This window comes from Sphaerodactylus townsendi, linkage group LG01 (assembly GCF_021028975.2).
Source record: "Sphaerodactylus townsendi isolate TG3544 linkage group LG01, MPM_Stown_v2.3, whole genome shotgun sequence".
Lineage (NCBI taxonomy): Eukaryota > Metazoa > Chordata > Lepidosauria > Squamata > Sphaerodactylidae > Sphaerodactylus > Sphaerodactylus townsendi.
In genome coordinates this window covers 15,193,206-15,213,530 of record NC_059425.1, presented here as the reverse complement: position 1 = coordinate 15,213,530, position 20,325 = coordinate 15,193,206, and the positions used below count along the sequence as shown (strand labels likewise).

Below are 20,325 nucleotides of genomic sequence, written 5' to 3'. Positions count from 1 at the left end.
CATTTTTTAAAAAAAATAAAGCTCATAACAGCCATGGGCAAAGGGGAAGCCGATTCAGACAAAGGCTGAGAACCAAACAAAGGCTCTGTTTAATCCTTCATGTCTACTCCTCCAACTCTAAGGTTGCTGCTGTCCAGGTGGTGATACGTGATAACAACTGCACCAATGGCTCCAAACTCAATTATAACGTATTATTCTTAATCGATAAATATTTTGCTGGATCACAGTCCCTGTATATCGTTTCACCATTCATTTACAAAACCAGCAGCAACCTTTGTTGCAGAACAGACCTTGTTATAAACCTCTCCTTTAAAAATAACAAACATCAAAGTGTTGTAGTGCTAGAAGACCCCCGGGCTGGGTCACATCTCATCACAAGGACTTCTTTGGACCCCTCCTACGTAAAAGGCTGCAATTCAGCCCATAATTCCTGAAGTTGTTTGAAGGCATCACTGGGTCCACTTGGCTCAGCTCACTTCAACGCTCCTCTTGCATCCAACAGACTCCCAACCATGTTCAGATGATCCCAAACCCACCGGTTATTCCTTTCTTGCTCGTGTCAAAGGCAGCGAGGAAGAGAAGCCCCCCTCTCATGTTCTAAAAGTGAATCTTTAAACCTTCTCGCACATTTTCCAGCTGTTTCAGATGTTCTTCTGTTTCTGACGAGAACTGGTTTAAGCTCAGCCTAGAAGAGCCAAAGGAAACATCTGTCAAGAGGATTATCCCCCAATGAAATGGACTGACAGTAGGTCTGAGACATACAAAAGACAACAGAGCAGTATGAGATAACCATTAATCGTTTCATGCTCCGATCGCATACCGGGAGCACTACAAACATAGGAAGCTGTCTAATGGTGTGTCAGTTCATTGGTCCACTTAACTCAGTAGTGTCTACTCTGATTGGCAGCCTGTAAGGTTGTGGTGTGTGTGTGTTGACCGACCTTGGAAAGGTTTCTGCCAGAGGCTTTTGGCTCAACGCCTGGGAAGGGGAATTTCGCTGTTTTGGTTATCTTGCACTTGCTTGCTTGTCTGGTGTGAAACTCTGCTTTGTTTATAATCTTTTGGCGGGAGCCAGTCTGTTACCCTGTATAAGCGTTTGATCGAGATCTGGGTTTCAGTTCTCGCATTGCCTGTTTCCGACTAAGAATGCCAGCTCAATAAAGAACTTAACACGGTTGCTTTTGACTGGACTTTACTGGTTCGTTACACAGCCGCTGTTGCAGGTTTTTCAGGCTGTGTGGCCGTGGACTGGTAGGGTTTGCTCCTAATGTTTCACCCGCAGCTGTGGCTGGAATCTTCGGAGGCATGTCATAGTAAGATATGTTTCTCGCTGGGCATTTCAGCTTCTGAAAACTGTGTATGGAGGCATAAGCCTTTCTCCCCTAGGGTTATCAACCTCCAGGTAGGGGCAAGAGATCTGGTCTCCAGGCTACATAGGTCCCTTATTCATTTATTTAAAAGATTTATTCCATTTCTCCTGAAGAAAATGGAAGGTGGGACCTTATGGCATTATACTCTGCTCAGGCTGCTCCCCTCTGTAAACTGTACCCTCCACCGGCTCAACCCCCAAAATCTCTGGGTATTTTGGTAACCTCTTCTTCCCCCCATGCCATAGTTCCAAGCTGCAATGGACTCCCCCAGAGCTTTAAAATGATGTGCCCAGCAGCTCCTCTGAGGCTGCAGGGAAAGCAAGTTGGGTCAGGTAACCCAGGGCCTTTCCCCACTTTTCCCTTGGCCGCCGTCGCTGCGTGCAATTCCCAGCGTGCGGCATCCCTGAGCATGGGGTCATCAAAAGGCACCCTTTGCAAGAGCGCCAGGGATGCCTCGCGCTGAGGGGGCGCAACAGCAGCAGCATCGGGGCAGCTGCGCTGTCGCCGCCCCTCTCGTGGGGAGTGCCGGGGGACCCCGCGCTACTCTCCTCAAGTAGTGCGGGACTTAAGGTAAGTGGGGAAAGGCCCCCAGACCCAATTCACCAAAAAACATGACTTCTAGTTTGGCCCTTAATTTTTTTAATTTTATTATCATATATTTATACTCCATTCATTCCTGGCCGAAACCAGGCTCAGGGTGACTTACATATAGAATTAAAATCACAGTTAAAGGCCAGTTCACACCGTCACTCAGTTTACATGGAGGACGGAGGGACTGTCAACAGATGTGCTTTCCAAGTTGCACACTAGGAACCAAGCACATGCGGGCCCAGTTGGGAGCAGAACCACAGCTCATGGTGAGAAAAGGCTTAAACATCCTTTCTTCCTGCTCCATTTTCCTGACTCGAAAGAGGGCTTTTCTGCGTTCTCATTTTCCAGGCTTGCAAGTTCATGTTTATTCATGTTTTCTTTCTATTCCATGCATGTTTTGCTCCCTCTTGTGGTCGAATCGATGTTACACTGGTTTATGTCCGGCATAAAAACCTGCAATTGAAATCTGCAGGGAGATATGCTGGACATAAAGTGTTGCAACAACAAACAAGCCACAAGAGGGAGCAAAATACAATAGGAAGCAAAACACAGAGGGGAAAACTCCCAAAGAAACAGGAACTTACAAAACCAGGAAAATGAGAATGCAGAAAAGTCTCAGAAAACCACTAGGGAAATTTAGGCATAGCCTCAGGAGCTCAATGCAAATCACATCTACAAGAAGCTGGGAATTAAATTCTCATCTTGCAATTCAAACAGTGCATCTAACAGTGAATCTACTAGATGGACACATGTCCATCTAGTAGACCATAATCAGAGGTGGGATCCAGCAGGTTCTCACAGGTTCCCGAGAGTAGGTTACTAATTATTTGTGTGTGCCGAGAGGGGGTTACTAATTGGTGATTTTGCCACGTGATTTTTGCCTTAATTACGCCCCTCCTCTCAGCAGTAGCGCGCAGAACTTGAAGCAGTCTAGCAGGAGGTGCACCGGCGTGCATGGCAGCCTGCGTCTGTGTGCATTCGTTTCCCACCCAAGGACCGGCGCAGCGGCTGCGTCCTTGCCACAGCCCCGCCCAGGAATGCCCCGCCCCCAGAATGCCCGGCCATGCCCCCGTTGTGCCCCACCCAGCCCCATTGGCGCTACGCCACAGTTTGAATCCCACCACTATGGGAACCTGTTACTAAAATTTTTGGATCCCACCACTGACCATAATGTGTGAATTGGCTCTTTTACTTAATGTGATGGCAGAATTCTGAGTTCCTGGAAATCAGAAATCTCTGTTGGGGCACGTGTGTGTGCTTGCATGCAGAATAACCACATCCTTGATCATACCGGATATCATTAAGAGCAGGAGAATTCAAAATGAGATCACACATCTTTTCATGGCATCTGTCGGTGAAGTAATTGCCATTCAAGTTCAACATTTGGAGGCTAGTGTTCCTGGCGAGAGCAGAGCAAAGGTTTTCGCAGGATGCGTCTGACAAACTATTTTCCTGGATCCTGCCAAACAGAGGGGCAAAAGATAAAGTTTAGCGAGCCTTTGCACATCTTGAAATGCTCAAGGAGAGAGGGGGCATCTTATTTCAGGTCCTCACAACTGCAATCTTGCAGAATCAGATGAGAGGTCTACCTAATTCAAAACTCCCCCCACTTTTCTCATCTCAGCTCCCCATGGCTGCTACACTCACACACTACCAGAAAGCTTTCTCTGACTTTTCTCTAATGGCGTTTCCCCTGTCCCAATCTGCTCCCCATCTTCTTTATTTATGTTATTTATTTTATTTATTATTGCATTTTTATACCGCCCTCCCCCGGAGGGCTCAGGGCGGTGTACAACACTAACAGACAGACAATAAAACAAATAAAATTGAATTAAGACTTAAAATGCAGTAGCATTCAGCTATCAAACCCGATTTAAGTTTAAGTTTAAAATAGATGGCATCTGGCTATTAAAACTCCTCTTAAGAGAGGGACAGTGGGTCTAGAATGTTTCACAGCATGTTTGTTATGGGCACCCACATCAGCAGCTGGTCTCCCCGAAGGCCCGGTGGAAAAGCTCAGTCTTACAGGCCCTGCGGAACTCATTGAGGTGGGAAAGTGGGAAACACGGTCTGTATTCTTTAGGGCTGCCAGTTTCCCCTTGGCCACTAGTGTGTGTGTGGGGGGGGGGGGGGTCTGTAGCATTGCCAGCTCCAGGTTAGGAAATTCTTCGGATTTAAAATCAAAATCATCTCTATGGCAGATTCCGCATGGGCCAAAAACAGCGGTGCAAAAACGGTGTGAAGATGGTGTAAACCCATTTACACCCTTTTACACCATTTTTACACCGCTCTTTTTGGCCCTTGCGGAATCCGCCTATGTTTTCTCTGTTCACAAGGTTTTATCAGTTTTGCTGTATTCTCTGGAATTCTCTGGCTACTGCTCTACCCTTTTCCACTGAATTCTCTGGCTACTGCTCTACCCTTTTCCACTGAAAGATCTCTGAGTGGTCAGTAGTGCTGCAGTGGGAAAGAGAGTAGGGTGCTTCCACAGTAGAAAATAGTCCTGAATGACTGTGAGTATTATAACTTGCATGCTAGCAGTGGTGCAAATCTGATGGGATTTGGCAAGTGCCAGTCACACAATCCAGTAATGAAGGAGTTAATTGTTGCATGCTAATTAGTTAGTGAAGTCAGAAGTCAGTGACCAGGTAATTGATACCTATTGGTTGGGTGGGCTACATGCAGGTCTGCACGTAGGCTTTAGATATATCTTCTTTGTGTTGCACTCTGCACGTGGTCAGTTCACTCTATCCATAGCTTAGTAGCCATGTAATAGTCTAAACAGCAAGCTGGCTGTTGGTGCTAGCTAGTAAGAAAGATGTTTATCGTTTTTCTTCCAAGTTTCCCTTCCCTGTAGTAAGTAAACTTTATCTCAGTAAAGCAGCTGGTCTCTGCCTCATTATTGCATTAACTCTGCTAATTAAGTATTTGTCCACACGACAAAATCGCTTCCCCCTCAGACTGCGCTACCCCCGTTCTGCTGCCCCAGAGAGAGTTTAACTTACTAGAAGCAGGGGGCAAGTGAGCAGTAAGTTTGTGGGGGTTGGGGTGAGCAGGCAGTGGCCCTGATTTGGTGTTTGTGACAGCAGGAGGGTGGGTGGGGGGATGGGAATGTGTGTGTTTTTGCATTCAAATGGGGGGGCGGGGCGGTGGGAAACAAGGTAAGCACTAAGACCCAAAAGGAGCATTCTACAACAAAGAAGGTTCCAGGAAGTAGCAGGAGATGGATATACAATTCTACTTTGATCTTTTGGTGGAAAACAGTTAGCTTTTGTTTTTAGTTTGGATACCGGCTTGTGCTTTTTCATTTCTCTGCATGCACCCAGGCGATGGTCACTTACACCAGCTCCCTTATTTCGCACTCTGGATTTCCGAATGCCTTCAACAGATAGGACAAGCCCTGGTCCTGCAGTTTGTTTTTGCTCAGATCAAGTCTCCAGAGGGTCCGGTTTTCTAACAGAGCTAAACTCAGGTCTTCACAGCACGGTTCGGTAAAGGCGTTCTTTGCTAAGCTAGAGGCCAAAAACAGAAGAAGGAAGGGAAAAGTGGGAAAAATCAAGTCATGCAGTGCTGGTATCCCTGAGAATTTTAATTTTGCTAACTGAAACCCCCGAAGTTTCTAGTCCTCTCTACCCTTGGAGACATCAAAAGCCTTCCAGACATCAAAGAGACTCTGTTATGCTAATGGGCCTTCACTATACTTTACGATCAGTTTCTCACATTCCCTTGATTTGCAACATGTAGGCCCCTTCCGCACAAGCAGAATAATGCACTTTCAATCCACTTTCAATGTACTTTGAAGCTGGACTTTACTGTGTGGAATAGAAAAATCCACTTTGAAATCATTGTAAAAGTGGCTTGAAAGTGCATTATTCTGCATGTGTGAAAGGGGCCGTAACAAACTAAGGCCGCTTCCGCATGGCCACGCTGGGGGTTGGGTCTGCATACATGACGCCGACCCAACCCAACTGGTTCGTGCGAACGGTCCCGGTAACGACAGGAAAGACAGCGCCCCCCTGCGCCGTCGCCCAATCGACTTACCTTACCTGCGACCTTCTGGCGCGTCGCCGAGGCCAGGGGACACGCCCCCCTGCCCTGCGCGACCGCTCCGGAGTTTTCAAAAAACCTCGCTCAAGGAGCGAGGTGGGAAAATGGCGGCTTCACGCCACTGGGGGGGAGCGAGGGCGGTGCGGCTGTGAACCAGCTGCGCCCCCCCATGCGAACAGATCCCTAGGGACGGCGTTTTTGCCGTCCGTAGGGCGCTGTAAATGGCCCATGCGGAAAGGGCCTAAGAGTACCCAAGTGCTGGCGCCTGGCACTATCTCTTTACACCAGCCTTGAGAATCTAATGGCTGCAACATTCCTGTCTTGTTTTACTCTGCCTTTGAGATGGGGTGTGAAAGTTGGGAGGGGAGAAAACTCGGAGATAAAAAGTTGCACCCAAAGTCAGTTCTTTTGGAACTGGCTTTCTTAGCCATGCCGATGTCTGTCAACAAAGCCTTCTGATTTGAAATCTAGAGTCATGTATTGGTCTGCAGAACTGGAGCTTGACAGATTGTGACCTTTGTTTATTAATTGCTAAGCATGCAAATAGGTATGAGAGGAGGGGAACGGTTAGATCAATAGTGGCTTCTGTCACCGTGATGCTGAAGGTTTCCCAAAATTCCACAACCACAGTGTAACTCAGGTGACTCATTTCCATTCCTACCTTTGTCCCTGAACAAAACCATCCCCAGATATGAGCAGAAAGAAGTCACACAAACGGACACCAAAATTCCCAAATTAAAATTTGCAAACTCAATTATAATGTTTAGGACTGACGGGCCTAAAAAGCTAGTTGTTACTTTCTTGCTTTAAAATGTAGTTTCTTTGGCGGTTTCTGCACAGCCAAGGGAGAGACCCTGCATCGGCATTAATTATGCTGATGCAGACTCTGGGGCTGTTCGCACAAACGGCCCCATGGGATGCGCAGCTGTGGGAACAAGCTCTGCACAGCTGCGTATTTCCCTCCCCGGCCCCAATTCCTCGTTACCTTCTGCTGGCAGCCACGTCGCTCTATTGTCGCTCTCCTATCGTCGCTCTGAGGAGGGAAGGGGACACACCCCCATGGCCACAGCGATGGCTGAAGCACCGGAGACCAGGGGGCGTGTCCCCTTCCCTCCTCAGAGCGACGATAGAGCGACGCGGCTGCCAGAAGAAGGTAACGAGGCGTTTGGGGCCGGGGAGGGGAGGGGAAAACGCTGGCTTCCACCCGTTGCTGTTCGCACGGCAGCAGATGGAAGCCGGCATTTGCAGGAAAACTCGTTCCCCAAGCGAGTTTTGAATACACCATTTTGGCGGGCACAGAGTGCTGCTGCATCGATTTGGCAGCGGCGCCTGTGCAAAGGGTCCCCGCCAAAACGGTGTTTTACCAGGCTGAAGCCGTTGCTTTCAGCCCGTGCAGAAACTGCCTTTGATTCTATTTCCCTTTCCTTCTGCATTACCTATATCAATCTAGCACTGATCAAAAGCTGTATCCTTGAATCATACTGGCAAAACATCTCAAAGGAATCAAGATCAACTATTCCCAAATCAAGATGGGAATAGCGCCTTAAAGACAAACAAGACTTTCCAGGGTGTCAGCTTCTGAGAGGCAAAGCTTCTTTAATCAGATCTAATGTATGTGATAAAGACAGCTTTGACCCTCGAAAGTTTATAACCTGGAAAATCTTATTGGTTTCTATGTTGCTTCTGGAAATCTGGCCATTCCTGCACAGATCCCTGAAAATGTTTGCAAAACATTTACAAAACGTTCTCTATCTCCCACCCCACTCCTTTGTCCACGCTCATTCCCTCGAAATGATTCCTTGCCGCCATTTATGCCAGTTTTTTTGCAAATCTGTAGATCCAATACTATGAAGCTTCAAAGCCTCGTGCTGTGATTCTCTAGGGGTCATGTATTTGAAGCTACAAAGACATGACCTCCCCCACCCCAAATTTAAAAAGTGACATAAATACAGTGCAAGACAGCCCGCACGAGCTCAGAAAATGGCGCCAAAGAGGAAATCTGGGGACAGCAGAGCAGTGTGGGAAACACCAGGGGTGGCGCGAGGGAGAACTGTGCTTGGGACACGTGTGCGCCCTGCGTCCCCCCCCCCCACGCCTCTACCCCGGAATGTCCTGGAACGCCCTCGCACGCACCCCGGCCCCCTTGGCGCTTCGCCACTGGGAAACACTGTAAAGAGATCTGCACAGCAAATGAAAACACTTCCACAAAAGAATCACTAAAGAAGAGGATTCATTTAATGTTCTCAGGCTGAAAGTAAAACATTTTGGGGAAAAAACATGTGGAATTCCACGGAGGAAACGTTTTATTTTCTGCCTCAAAACGTTTTATTTTGGTTGTGCGGAAAGGGCTACCTGCTCTTCTTCTGCGGACCAACATGGCTGCCCTCAGAAACTATTTCCAAATCAACTTGTTTGTGAATATGTTCTGATTTCGCCTCCAACCCACTCCCTGCAAGGATTTGCAATGAGTCATCCAGAGGCTATGTGGAAGGCAAGCAATACCTGAGGATCTCCAGTTTGCAGTCCGAATGTTTCAAGGCACAAACAATATCCTTTACTGCCGCATCCTTCAGGTCGTTGTTGCGGAGACTGTGAAGGAAAGGAGGAAGGACACAACGGCATTGGCATTTGCTGTGCTCAAACTGTCCCGTTCGAACACGGGATTGTCTTCTTTTCCCAAAAGCGCCACTCTATTGCCTTGGAAGATCCCTGCGGATTCCCTCCTAGAGGGTCTGTGCGCACCCGAAACGAGAGCATCAAAAGCACATGAAGCAGCATTCCTTTAACTCAGAGGTCTTCAAACTATGGCCCTCCAGATGTTCAGGAACTACAATTCCCATCAGCCTCTGCCAGCATGGCCAAGTAGCAGGGCTGATGGGAATTGTAGTTCCTGAACATCTGGAGGGCCATAGTCTGATTCTCACTTATATGTTTTAGACTCTATCTGTTATTGTCTGGAGAATAGGGAGCACCCCATACCCCAGGGCAGTGGTGTCGAACCTATGGCACGGATGCCATAGGTGGCACTCAGAGCCCTCTCTGTGGGCACATGCAAACAGAGTCCCCCCCTCCCACACATCTAGGCTGGCCTGGGCAGCTGGGCTCTATTAGCATTAAACCTAATTTTGGGGAAGCAGTGTAGGTAACCTTGTTAAGCGCTGTTAAACCCCACTGATTTTCATGCGAAGAAATAAAGCGCAGTCTTTTACCTGGGAGTAAGCTCAGTTGATGGCAATGGGGCTTGCTTCTAAGTAAACCTTCCTAGGGTCGTGATTCACCCGTTGGAAGAGTTGCACGGTTGCTTCAAAGCAAAGTCACCAACTACCACCAAGTAACGCACGCCTCGGAGCCGACTGTTTTTTTCTAAACTAAAACCTTAGTATTCAGGTTAAATTGCCGGGTTGGCACTTTGCGATAAATAAGTGGGTTTTGGGTTGCAATCTGGGCACTCGGTCTCGAACAGGTTCACCATCACTGCCCCAGGGTCTGAAATCGGGGCCTAGCCGAGTGAGTTACCCTGAACTGGGTATGAAAGTTTCAAAAGCCTCTTCAGACCTTTGGGATGTGCAATAGCAGCCTTTGTAATTTGCAAGAAAGATGGAACTTTTGGATTGTCCACGTTTAGAAGGACCCTTTGTGGGCTCAACAGCTGAGGTAGCACCCCCCCCCCCGATGTGATAATCTGGGTGAGTGAGGCTGCTTCAGGGTCACCAGCTGAGGCAGCCACCGTTACCCCCCAGTGCTGACAACCTCCCCTAGGGCAGTGGTGGCGAACCTATGGCACGGGTGCCAGAGGTGGCACTCAGAGCCCGCTCTGTGAGCACGCATGCACAGAGTTTGTCATGTGGGGGAAATTGCCCCCCCCCCCACATCTAGGCTGGCCTGGGCCACTGGACTTGATGTGCGTGCACCTCAGCGAGCAGGGAGGACTCGGCTGGCAGGCCTGGTGCCTGTGCTCCAGGTGGCTGCTGCCCGGGGGGGGGCAGAGATGCTAGAGAGGCACAGAACAGCACATGTGGGACTTGATGGAGGCTACAGCAGGCTGGCCCCTGCTCGAGGGGGTCATTCAGGTTAAATTGCTGTGTTGGCACTTTGCGATAAATAAGTGGGTTTTGGGTTGCAATCTGGGCACTCGGTCTCGAAAAGGTTCGCCATCACTGCCCTAGGGCCATCTGGACTGGCGTGCCCACTGCAGGCTCAACAGCAAGGTAGCACTCCCTTCCCCTCCAGTGCTGATCTGAGCTGGTGGATCAGCTGGAAGCCTACAGGTTGAGTCAGCCACCCCCCTAGGCCTGGCCCAACCAAGTTACGTTTACGACATATCCAGTCCTCATAAGAGTTCAACACCCTTGTTTGTCATCCTCGAGTTTCCCTCCACTCTCGTACCTCAGTTCTCTGATCTTGTGCAGCTGAGGGCCGAGCCGGTGCAGCCCTTCCACCTGGATGAGGCAAGAGTCGAGGTTTAGACACGCAATCTGTCTGCAGCAACCGAGGACGTAAGCAAGGATGATACAATCGACCGGCATGAGGAACAGCTCTGAGAAGTCCACGTGAGCAGTCTCCGCAAAGGCCTGACGCGTGAGAAGGCTATTGTGAGCCTCAAAAAGCAAATGGAAGACATTCACGGCCTTCCTTTTATTTTCCGTGCCTTTTCTTCTGCCACCGGCGTCCATGCTCAGGAAAAATTTCCAGTCCGTGTTGGCGAGCCATTCAATGACACGCTTAGTGGTCACCTCAGAGAACTTCCCCAGTAGTGCCTCTAGGGGTGCTCTTGTTGCATGATGAGAGAGGCCACAGAGGAAACGAGAAAAAATTTCATACTCCCCACCGTGGTTATTCAGAGCTGCCGACATGGCGTCGTTGAAATTCTGCTCCTGGAAGTTCAAGTAATGGGAAATGGCGGCAAAAAACTCTTGAACTGTGAGGTGAACAAAGGAGTAGACTACAGAGGCTGAGCCTCCGCCCCGGATATTCTCCACCAGGAAGGCTGTGAAGAAAGGAGACCTGTCCACATTGAAGGCATCTAAAAAGTTTTGGTCAAAGACAAAGGTGCGGTTGTGGAGGCCATAATCAGCCAACTGGCCCAGCTTTATCATCATCTCCCGCACGTCCGGAGATGTAGAGAACTGCCTACTGTGGTAGGTCAACATGTGCTTGAGATAGCTTACAAAGAGCTGGGTCATGGTTCTTGGGAGGGGTTCAGGCCGCCCCGTCTTGAAGGTAAAGCAAGGTTGCAACGCAGTGCAGGTAATCCAGCAATAAGAGGGATTGTAGCAGAGGGTGTAGAGAACTTGGCTGTCCCTCACGTAGGCCAAGGCCTTATTGGCGACCACATCGTCTCCAAAGAAGTTGTGGAAGTATCTTTCTCGTTCCCGGGAAAGGAAGCCCACGATGTTGACCACTCTGTGGAGGATTCCGGTCTCCAAATAGAGAAGTTTGTTGGGCCGGCTGGTCAAGAGGACAGAACAGCCTTCGAGAAGTGTGTGTTTGAGCAAGCTGGCCACAATCATGGTGACCGGTTTCACGTCTCCGGCCTGCGAGCAGAGCTCTTGGGATCTGTTCCTGCTCAAATCCAGGTCGCTGTTGCTCTCGTCCAAGCCGTCAAAAATGAACAGCAGTTTCTTCGGCTCCCGTAGAATCCTCGGCAGCTTGTCGCTTAATTGGGGGTACTCCTGTTGGATTAGCCGTTCCAAACTAGTCCGCCCCAAGTCATTGAGCTCACGGAACTTGAAGAAAAAAACAAAAGCAAATTTCTGGTGGTGTCTCCCCGTGGCCCAGTCAAACACGAACTTCTGCACTAGGGTGGTCTTTCCCACCCCGGCTACCCCGCTGACCATCACCGATTGGGGCAAGTGGCGAGATCGAAAGCACCAGCGGAAAAGACGGTCTAGGGTGATGCGCTCCAGCTCTGCTTGGGTTTTGTGGCGCAGGCGATACTCGTTCAGCTCGCCAGCAGCTGCCAGGGCCTCGTGTTCCTCCGTGCTCTGTTTCCTGAAGTGGACATCTGAGACCATGTTTATCTCCACGTAGCGACTGAGGATGGAGAAACCCTGCCCTTCACACTGAGCCTGATAGCCGCTTTCTTTCAGTGTCCTGGTTTGCTCCCTTAGAATACTTTTGTGCTCATCCTGGCAAACTAAGCAGAAGAAGAATAAAATAATAATTAAATTGCCGTCAAGTTTCATCCGATTGACTCCATATTGTTTTCAAGGCAAGAGACAAACAGGCGTGGTTTGCCATTGCCTGCCTCTGCATAGCAACCCTGGACTTCCTCAATGGTTTCCCATCTACCATATATACTCGCGTATAAGTCTACTTTTTCAACACATTTTTTGTGCTGAAAGCTCCCCCCTCGGGACTTATATGCGAGTGAGGGTCCCACTTCATTCCTGTGTGGCGTTCCCCCTATCCCATCTTTGCTCTCCTCTGCCTTCTACTCTGCCTCTCCCCTTTCAGCCGCTTTCTCAGTCTCCTTCTCTGCTTCACTCTCCTTTTCACCTTCTTTCTCTGTCTCCCCCCTTTCGTAGCCGCTTTCTCAGTCTCACTTCTCTGTTTCACTCTCCTCTGCCTCTTTCTTCTCTGCCTCCCCCCTTTCAGCTGCTTTTTCTGTCTCCTTCTCTGCTTCTCTGGCTTCCTTGCTCCTCTCTTTCTCTGTCTCCCCCCTTTCAGTCATTCTCAGTCTCCTTCTCTGCTTTGCTCTCCTTTGCTCCTCTCTTTCTCTCTCTGTCTCCTTTCAGTCATTCTCAGCCTCCTTCTCTGCTTTCCTTTGCCTTCTGCTCTGCCTCCCCCCTTTCAGCCTCTTTCTCAGCCTCCTTCTCTGCTTCGCTTTCCTTTGCCTTCTTCTCTGCCTCCCCCCTTTCAGCCGCTTTCTCAGCCTCCTTCTCTGCTTCGCTCTCCTTTGCCTTCTTCTCTGCCTCCCCCCTTTCAGCCGCTTTCTCAGTCTCCTTCTCTGCTTCGCTCTCCTTTGCCTTCTTCTCTGCCTCCCCCCTTTCAGCTGCTTTCTCAGTCTCCTTCTCTGCTTCACTCTCCTCTGCCTTCTTCTCTGCCTCCCCCCCTTCAGTCAGCTTTTCTCAGTCTCCCTCTTCTCTGCTTCTCAGCTTCTCCTCTTTTGCTCTCTTTCTCTGCTCCTCCCCCCCTTTCAGCTGCTTTCTCAGGGGTCCTTCTGCCTCTCTTTCCCTTCTGCTTCTCTGCCTCCTCCTTTGCCTCCTCTTTCCTCTGCCTCCCCTTTCTTAGTCCGCTTCTCAGTCTCCTTCTCTGCTTCTGCTCTCCCTCTGCCTTCTTTCTCTGGCCTCCCTTTCAGTCATTTCAGTCTCCTTCTCTGCTTCAGCTTTCCCTCCTTTGCCTCTCTACTCTGCCTCCCCCCTTTCAGCTGTTTCTTTCTCAGTCTCCTCTGCTTCTGTCGCTTCCTCCTTTGCTCCTCTCTTCTCTGCCTCCTTTCAGCTGCTTTCTCAGTCTCCTTCTTCTACTCTGGCTCTCTCAGCCTCCTGCCTTCTTCTCTGCCTCCCTTCAGCCGCTTTCTCAGTCTCCTCTCTGCTTCAGCTCTCCTTTTCTACCTCTTCTCTGCCTCCCCCCTTCTCAGCTGCTTTCAGTCCTCTTCTCTGCTTCACTCTCCTCCTGCCTTCTTCTCTGCCTCCCCTTCAGTCAGCTTTCTCAGTCTCCTTCTCTGTTTCCACTGTCCCTTCTGCTCTTCTTGGCTTGGCCTTGCCCTTTCAGCTGCTTTCTCTCTGCCTCTGCCTTCTTTTCCTCATGGGCGGCCGGCCCCTGGCTCCTCGGCGGGTGACAGCTTTCAGTCGATCTGGGTGAGCTGGACAAGCTTTCAAGTGGGATGGAGGAGGCTCTGTGGCAGGAGGACCTTGGGATTTCAGCGAGACGGGGGTCAGTGGCAGAAATCTCCCAAATAGCACCCCATCAGATTCCTATTTTTATTTTGAAATTCTGCCAGTAGCTGCTGCATTTCCCACCCTAGGACTTCTATAACTCGAGGTCAATAATGCGTTTCCCCAATTCTCTCTTTGTGGTAAAATTAGGTGCCTCGACTTATATTTGGGACGACTTATACACGAGTATATACGGTAAGTATTGCCCATGGCTGACTTTGCTTAACTTCTGAGATCTGATGAGATTGGGCTTACCTGAGTTATCCAGATTAAAGTGCGTGCCATCAAGCTGCAATTGACTCATGCTGACCTTATGAAGTTCAGCCTCATGTAGTTTTCAATACAAGTGATGAGCAGAGGTGGTTTGCCGTTGCCTGCCTCTGCGTAGCAAGCCTGGACTTCCTTGGTGGTCTCCCAGCCAAATACTGAGCTTGTTTAGCTGAGCTCAGGTTGGTCAGGACTGCTCAGGCTGCTACAAAACAGCACAGAGGCCATCCAGGTAGGCCAAGCACCAATAAACAGAGGATTATGCCAACAGCACTAATTTCTGAATTGCTATACTTCAGAGAGAGAGGGTGGACTCAGATGACTCAATCATGTGGATTAATCTCGTGGTGGGAGGGAAGGCAGCAGGGTGCAGCCCAATCCCATCAAATTACAGAAGCTAAACAAAGTCACTACCTAGAAGGAAGGCTATGCAAAGGAAGGCCATCACAAACCACCTCTGCTTCTCCCTTGCCTTGAAAGCCCCTTGGAGAGGTCGTTATATGTTGGAAGCTAAGCAGTGTCAGTACTTGGATGGGAGACCACCAAGGCAAATTCTGCAGAGGAAGGCCATGTAATACCACCTCTGATTCCCACTTGCTTTTAAAGCTCCTTGGTGGGCTACCATAAGCCAGCTGTGACTTGCCAGCACTTACGTACATGGCCATCATTTATGTTTTAAAAAACATGTCCTGAGTTAGCATTTAAAGGGTTCTAGGACAGACTTCTAGGTTGAAAGTTGGAGGATTACCTGGGTCCCAAGGGTATGGATGAAGAGTTGGATTTATATTTCCCCTTTCTCTCCTGTATGGAGACTCAAAGGGGCTTACAATCTCCTTTTCCCTTCCCCCCTCACAACAAACACCCTGTGAGGTAGGTGGGGCTGAGAGAGCTCCGAAAAGCTGTGACTAGCCCAAGGTCACCTAGCTGGCATGTGTTGGAGTACACAAGCTAATCTAGCTAACCAGAGAAGCCTCCACAGCTCAAGTGGCAGAACAGGGAATTAAACCTGGTTCTCCAGATTAGAGTGCACCTGCTCTTTACCACTACACCACACTGGCTCTCATGAAGAGCACATGCTTTTGCTGAAGGGAAAATTAGGGTCTTAGCCAATGACTGAATTGGGGACCTCCAGGGAAAACTATACTTTAAGTTTCTCAATGGAAAAACGGTGCAAGATAAATTAAATAAACATTTTTAAAAAAAAAAATGACATGGGAATCTATTACATAACAAATAAGGCATTATGTTGCTCCAGTCCTTTTGGAAAGAACACAATGCAAGTGTATTGTTTGGCAATCTGGATGTATTGCCATCATCTTCCCCCTCATCTGAATTTCCAGGAGAACTGGCAGCAATACATCCAAACTGCTTGATGATGCATTTGAATTGTAGGTAGGAGCAACAGGACATTGCAATATTAAGTTATAGCAATTTGGCACATCTTATAAAAGTTAACTTCTAGTCCTTTCTGTTGTGCAGATATAATGGAAAAGGCAAAGGTCAGCCATGATTAAAATTAAATTTTAATTAAAGCTGAGAATGAACTTGTAGATTGTGGAAAGGCATCATTAAAACACTATAGCAATCTAGCAGTTATTGTGTTTTTTAAGCCAGATCCTAAGCCCTTTTAGTTGCACTGATATTTTACTATTTTAATAGAATGGCAGGATGCACCATTTTAAAGAAATGAGTACTAATAAATAAGGCATGAGACCAGTACAAAGTAAGGGAGCAACTGATGCCTTTCCAAATTTCTTTGGTACTATGCTTAATTTCTTTATGTTAATTGCTCAACATACTCAATTGGAACCAGAAATATTACTACGAAAGTCTCTGGCGCTCTAGTACCTTTTATGTCCTGATCAAGGTTATATCCACTTTCATTCAGGAGAATCTCTTCTAACAGTGCATCACCTTTGGAAAACAAAGAGCAATAGTTGGCAGTGAAATTTGAAAAAGTCTAACCCCCCCCCCCCCCCCGAATCATTTGAACTCCTAGTTCACTTCCACCCAGTGATGGAAATAACCTGTTTCTTTCTACCCTTCACACAAACCCGCTACTTAAAAAAACAACAACATTTGTTTTACAATGCATTCGCAGCTACGCAGGCGCAAACATTTAAATCCACAGAGCCAGCCCATTTTTGCTGCATTCTAACTGGCTGTTCCTGTTTGGCTGCAGCCTGATTGATTATTTCTAGCTCCCCATGCTTCCTGCATTTTGATTGATAACAAAATTTGTCCAAAAAGGGAGCAAAGCAATATGTCCCATCAAGAAGAAGAAGAAGAAGAGTTTGGATTTATATCCCCCCTTTCTCTCCTGTAGGAGACTCAAAGGGGCTGACAACCTCCTTGCCCTTCCCCCCTCACAACAAACACCCTGTGAGGTAGGTGGGGCTGAGAGAGCTCCAAAGAACTGTGACTAGCCCAAGGTCATCCAGCTGGCGTGTGTGGGAGTGCACAGGCTAATCTGAATTCCCCAGATAAGCCTCCACAGCTCCAGCGGCAGAGCGGGGAATCAAACCCGGTTCCTCCGGATTAGAGTACACCTGCTCTTAACCACTGCGCCACTGCTGCTCCTACAAGAAAGATCCAGGGAAATAAGGAGCAGGGAACGGTGCCGAAGAAGAAGAAGAAGAAGAAGAAGAAGAAGAAGAAGAAGAAGAAGAAGAAGAAGAAGAAGAAGGAGGAGGAGGAGGAGGAGGAGGAGGAGGAGGAGGAGGAGGAGGAGGAGGAGGAGGAGGAGGAGGAGGAGGAGGAGTTTGTATTTATATCCCCCCTTTCTCTCCTATAGGAGACTCAAAGGGGCTGACAATCTCCTTGCCCTTCCCCCCACACAACAAACACCCAGTGAGGTGGGTGGGGCTGAGAGAGCTCAGAGAAGCTGTGACGAGCCCAAGGTCACCCAGCTGGCGTGTGTGGGAGTGCACAGGCTAATCTGAATTCCCCAGATAAGCCTCCACAGCTCAGGCAGCAGAGCTGGGAATCAAACCCGGTTCCTCCAGATTAGATACACGAGCTCTTCGCCTCCTACGCCACTGCTGCTCCTGCTGCTTACCGTTGTGGATGATTTCCTCCACCATCCCTTGGAGGTTGGGGTGAGCCCATCTGTTCCTCAGAGCAAAGAAGCACGTCCACAGGCCAAGGGCGGCGTCTTGCCTCTCAGCAAGAATGTCGTTCACCAGCGTCTCTGCAGCTTTGGTTGAATCCTGACGTTTCTCCAGATCCACATAAATCTGGACAGAACGGAGCAAAGTCAAAAACGGCCAGCAGCCCTCACAGCCACGACCGTCTGCCCATGAGGTGAAGTGGGAAACACCATCATCTGGCGCTAAAGCTGTGGCTGTCAGGCCTCGGTGGCTCTTTTGAGGACCACCCTCCTGCGCTTTGAAACATCTGCTCCCAGAGGATCAAGTACGCTGCCAGCCTCCATGAAGTGCAGGTCTGAAGCCTGTGAGAGGAAATGGGGTCGCCAACCTGCTGAGATCCCTCCCCTCTCCCAGACCCCACTCCCCAAATCTCCAGGAATTTCCCAACCCAGAGTTGGCAACTTTAGCATGTACAAGTGAATATATGATTGAAACTATGCATTTATTCAGGTCCTCGTCTCCAGGTTCATTTGCAAAGTGATCATCTGTTGGCTCTTTCTTACAAACAGATGGAGACATGTAACTTGAGAACAGGGCTGGAGGAGGAGGAGGAGGAGGAGGAGGATTTATACTCCATCTTTCTGTCCTGAATGGAGACTCAAGGTGGCCTACAAGCTCCTTTCCCTTCCTTCCTCTCCCCACAACAGACACCTTGTGAGGTAGGTGGGGCTGAGAGAGTTCTGAAGAACGGTGACTAGAGAGGACAACAAGGCCCATCTTGGCATACTGGAGTTAAGTAAGGTGACCAGATTTTCACCTTTGTAACGCGGGACGCACGCGTGCACGCGGCTGCAGGAGCGCACTGCCTTTTCCGGCGCTCCCCGGTTTGGGAAGCGCCCCAGAAGGCAGTGCGGCAGCTTTAAAAAAATCGGGAGAATTTAAAAAACCCGCGGGACGCGGGACAAATTGCTCAGAAGCGTGACTGTCCCGCCAAAAGCGGGACGTCTGGTCACCTTAGAGTTAAGAGATGTTGCTTCCTCCAGGGAGATGGTGGTATAGCTCCCAGGTTCCACCCTTTGCAGTGTTTGATTCTAGCCTTTCCTACAAAGAACTGCAAAGCACGGCTACCTGAGCTTTTTGATAATCGATGACCCTCCTGGTTGTCAGTTCCTGAAGCACCATAGGAATATCATTTTCAATGACGTAGATAAACTCCGGCCGGAAATGTTCACTGAGCCTCAGCAGCTGTCCAGATGAGAAATTCCTCAGATGCTGGACGAAGGCTTCAACATCCGCTAAGGAGAAAGGGCAATGAAGTTGCACATCACTAAAACCCATAACTTGTTGTCTTGGGATAGGTCTCTTGAAACTATCATCTCTGAATGCAAGGCATTTCAGGGAGGGAGTTCGCAACCATAGTTTTATCTCTGTACCTCAGAAATCTGTTTAATTAGTTGCTATTGATGGCACAGAATGACAGCCAATAAAGAAAGGCAGTAATTTACACTGGCCGCTTGCCCTGCCCTTTTCCCTCAGAAGGGAGAGTGGCATCTCTTAGCAGCAGGGCCTTGTCAGTAGTGGCTCCCCACTTAGAGGATATTCGATTTCACAAGGACTATGAAACTATCTCCTTTTGGGCCTTTAGAAAACAATTCTAAACAGCTTATTCCATCAGGACTTTTGGGAGTACAACTTTCTCCAAAGTTTTATTTATATAGCTATTTTGGAAGCCTGCGAATGTTTCCATAGTAAAAATTAAAAATTAAAAAAAAATTGAAAACCAAGCTGCATTTAAAATAAGCCAGTCGAAACGAACCTTCCCGTGAATTTCCATGGACGTTTGTGATACAGCATTGCCGCTAAATGTTCAAGGTGGGTACAAATTTAATCAATCCATGTCAGACAGGAATACAAAGATACATACAGAAACCTACCTTCCGTTACGGGGCCTCTATTGTCGAAGGACATTGTGGTTAGGCTCCAACAAGGAAGTCTTTCACAGAAGTCTGAGGGAGAGAGACAGAAAGAGATGGTCCCATTGGGGAAATGGTTCACTTGGGGATCACTAAAAATATAATGTATGTATTTTTAAAAGATAGTATAAGCATCTTTTTGGCTCCGCCCCACCTCCCCTGCTCTACTTCCCCCCTCCCCTGGGAGGACTTTTTAAAACTTTATTTCAACTTCAGGCATAGTTATCATTTTAGATCTATCAAAATAATGATAGATCTAATATAGGAATATTGAAATAACAAGCCTCTCTCTCCTTCCACAGCAGCAGCAGCGACAGGAAATATGTGTGTTTGTGTGGAGGGGGAGAGAATATCAGCTCTAGGACACATTCCCCTTCTTCAGCAGCACACGGTCCAGGGAATTGCTTTGCCTCTTTCATGGGTGGGTGGGGGGATTATTTTTGGAAATGGCTACAATATCAATGTAACTCCAATAATAGAAATATCGGTATAACAGTAATTTAAAGGCTTGTCGAAGGCTTTCACGGCCAGAATCACTGGGGTGCTGTGTGGTTTCCCCCCCCCCCCCCCACCCCCCCCCCCCCCCACCCCCCCCCCCCCCCACCCCCCCCCCCCCCCACCCCCCCCCCCCCCCACCCCCCCCCCCCCCCACCCCCCCCCCCCCCCACCCCCCCCCCCCCCCACCCCCCCCCCCCCCCACCCCCCCCCCCCCCCACCCCCCCCCCCCCCCACCCCCCCCCCCCCCCACCCCCCCCCCCCCCCACCCCCCCCCCCCCCCACCCCCCCCCCCCCCCACCCCCCCCCCCCCCCACCCCCCCCCCCCCCCACCCCCCCCCCCCCCCACCCCCCCCCCCCCCCACCCCCCCCCCCCCCCACCCCCCCCCCCCCCCACCCCCCCCCCCCCCCACCCCCCCCCCCCCCCACCCCCCCCCCCCCCCACCCCCCCCCCCCCCCACCCCCCCCCCCCCCCACCCCCCCCCCCCCCCACCCCCCCCCCCCCCCACCCCCCCCCCCCCCCACCCCCCCCCCCCCCCACCCCCCCCCCCCCCCACCCCCCCCCCCCCCCACCCCCCCCCCCCCCCACCCCCCCCCCCCCCCACCCCCCCCCCCC

The 20,325-nt window shown here is 49.8% G+C and overlaps 1 protein-coding gene across 1 annotated transcript in view; it reads right to left on the bottom strand.

Annotated features, from left to right (window-relative positions):
* The window catches only part of LOC125436696 (NACHT, LRR and PYD domains-containing protein 3-like), a 24,228-nt gene extending 5,019 nt beyond the window's left edge, over nucleotides 1-19,209 (bottom strand). The window contains exons 1-8 of the mRNA XM_048503919.1: nucleotides 19,176-19,209; nucleotides 18,370-18,536; nucleotides 17,211-17,388; nucleotides 10,395-12,144; nucleotides 8,511-8,597; nucleotides 5,303-5,473; nucleotides 3,253-3,420; nucleotides 628-685 (exon numbers count right to left, since the gene is read on the bottom strand). Coding sequence (XP_048359876.1) covers nucleotides 628-685; nucleotides 3,253-3,420; nucleotides 5,303-5,473; nucleotides 8,511-8,597; nucleotides 10,395-12,144; nucleotides 17,211-17,388; nucleotides 18,370-18,536; nucleotides 19,176-19,209 — 2,613 coding nt within the window. The remainder of the gene's footprint in view (nucleotides 1-627; nucleotides 686-3,252; nucleotides 3,421-5,302; nucleotides 5,474-8,510; nucleotides 8,598-10,394; nucleotides 12,145-17,210; nucleotides 17,389-18,369; nucleotides 18,537-19,175) is intronic.
* Between the last annotated feature and the right edge of the window lie 1,116 nt (nucleotides 19,210-20,325).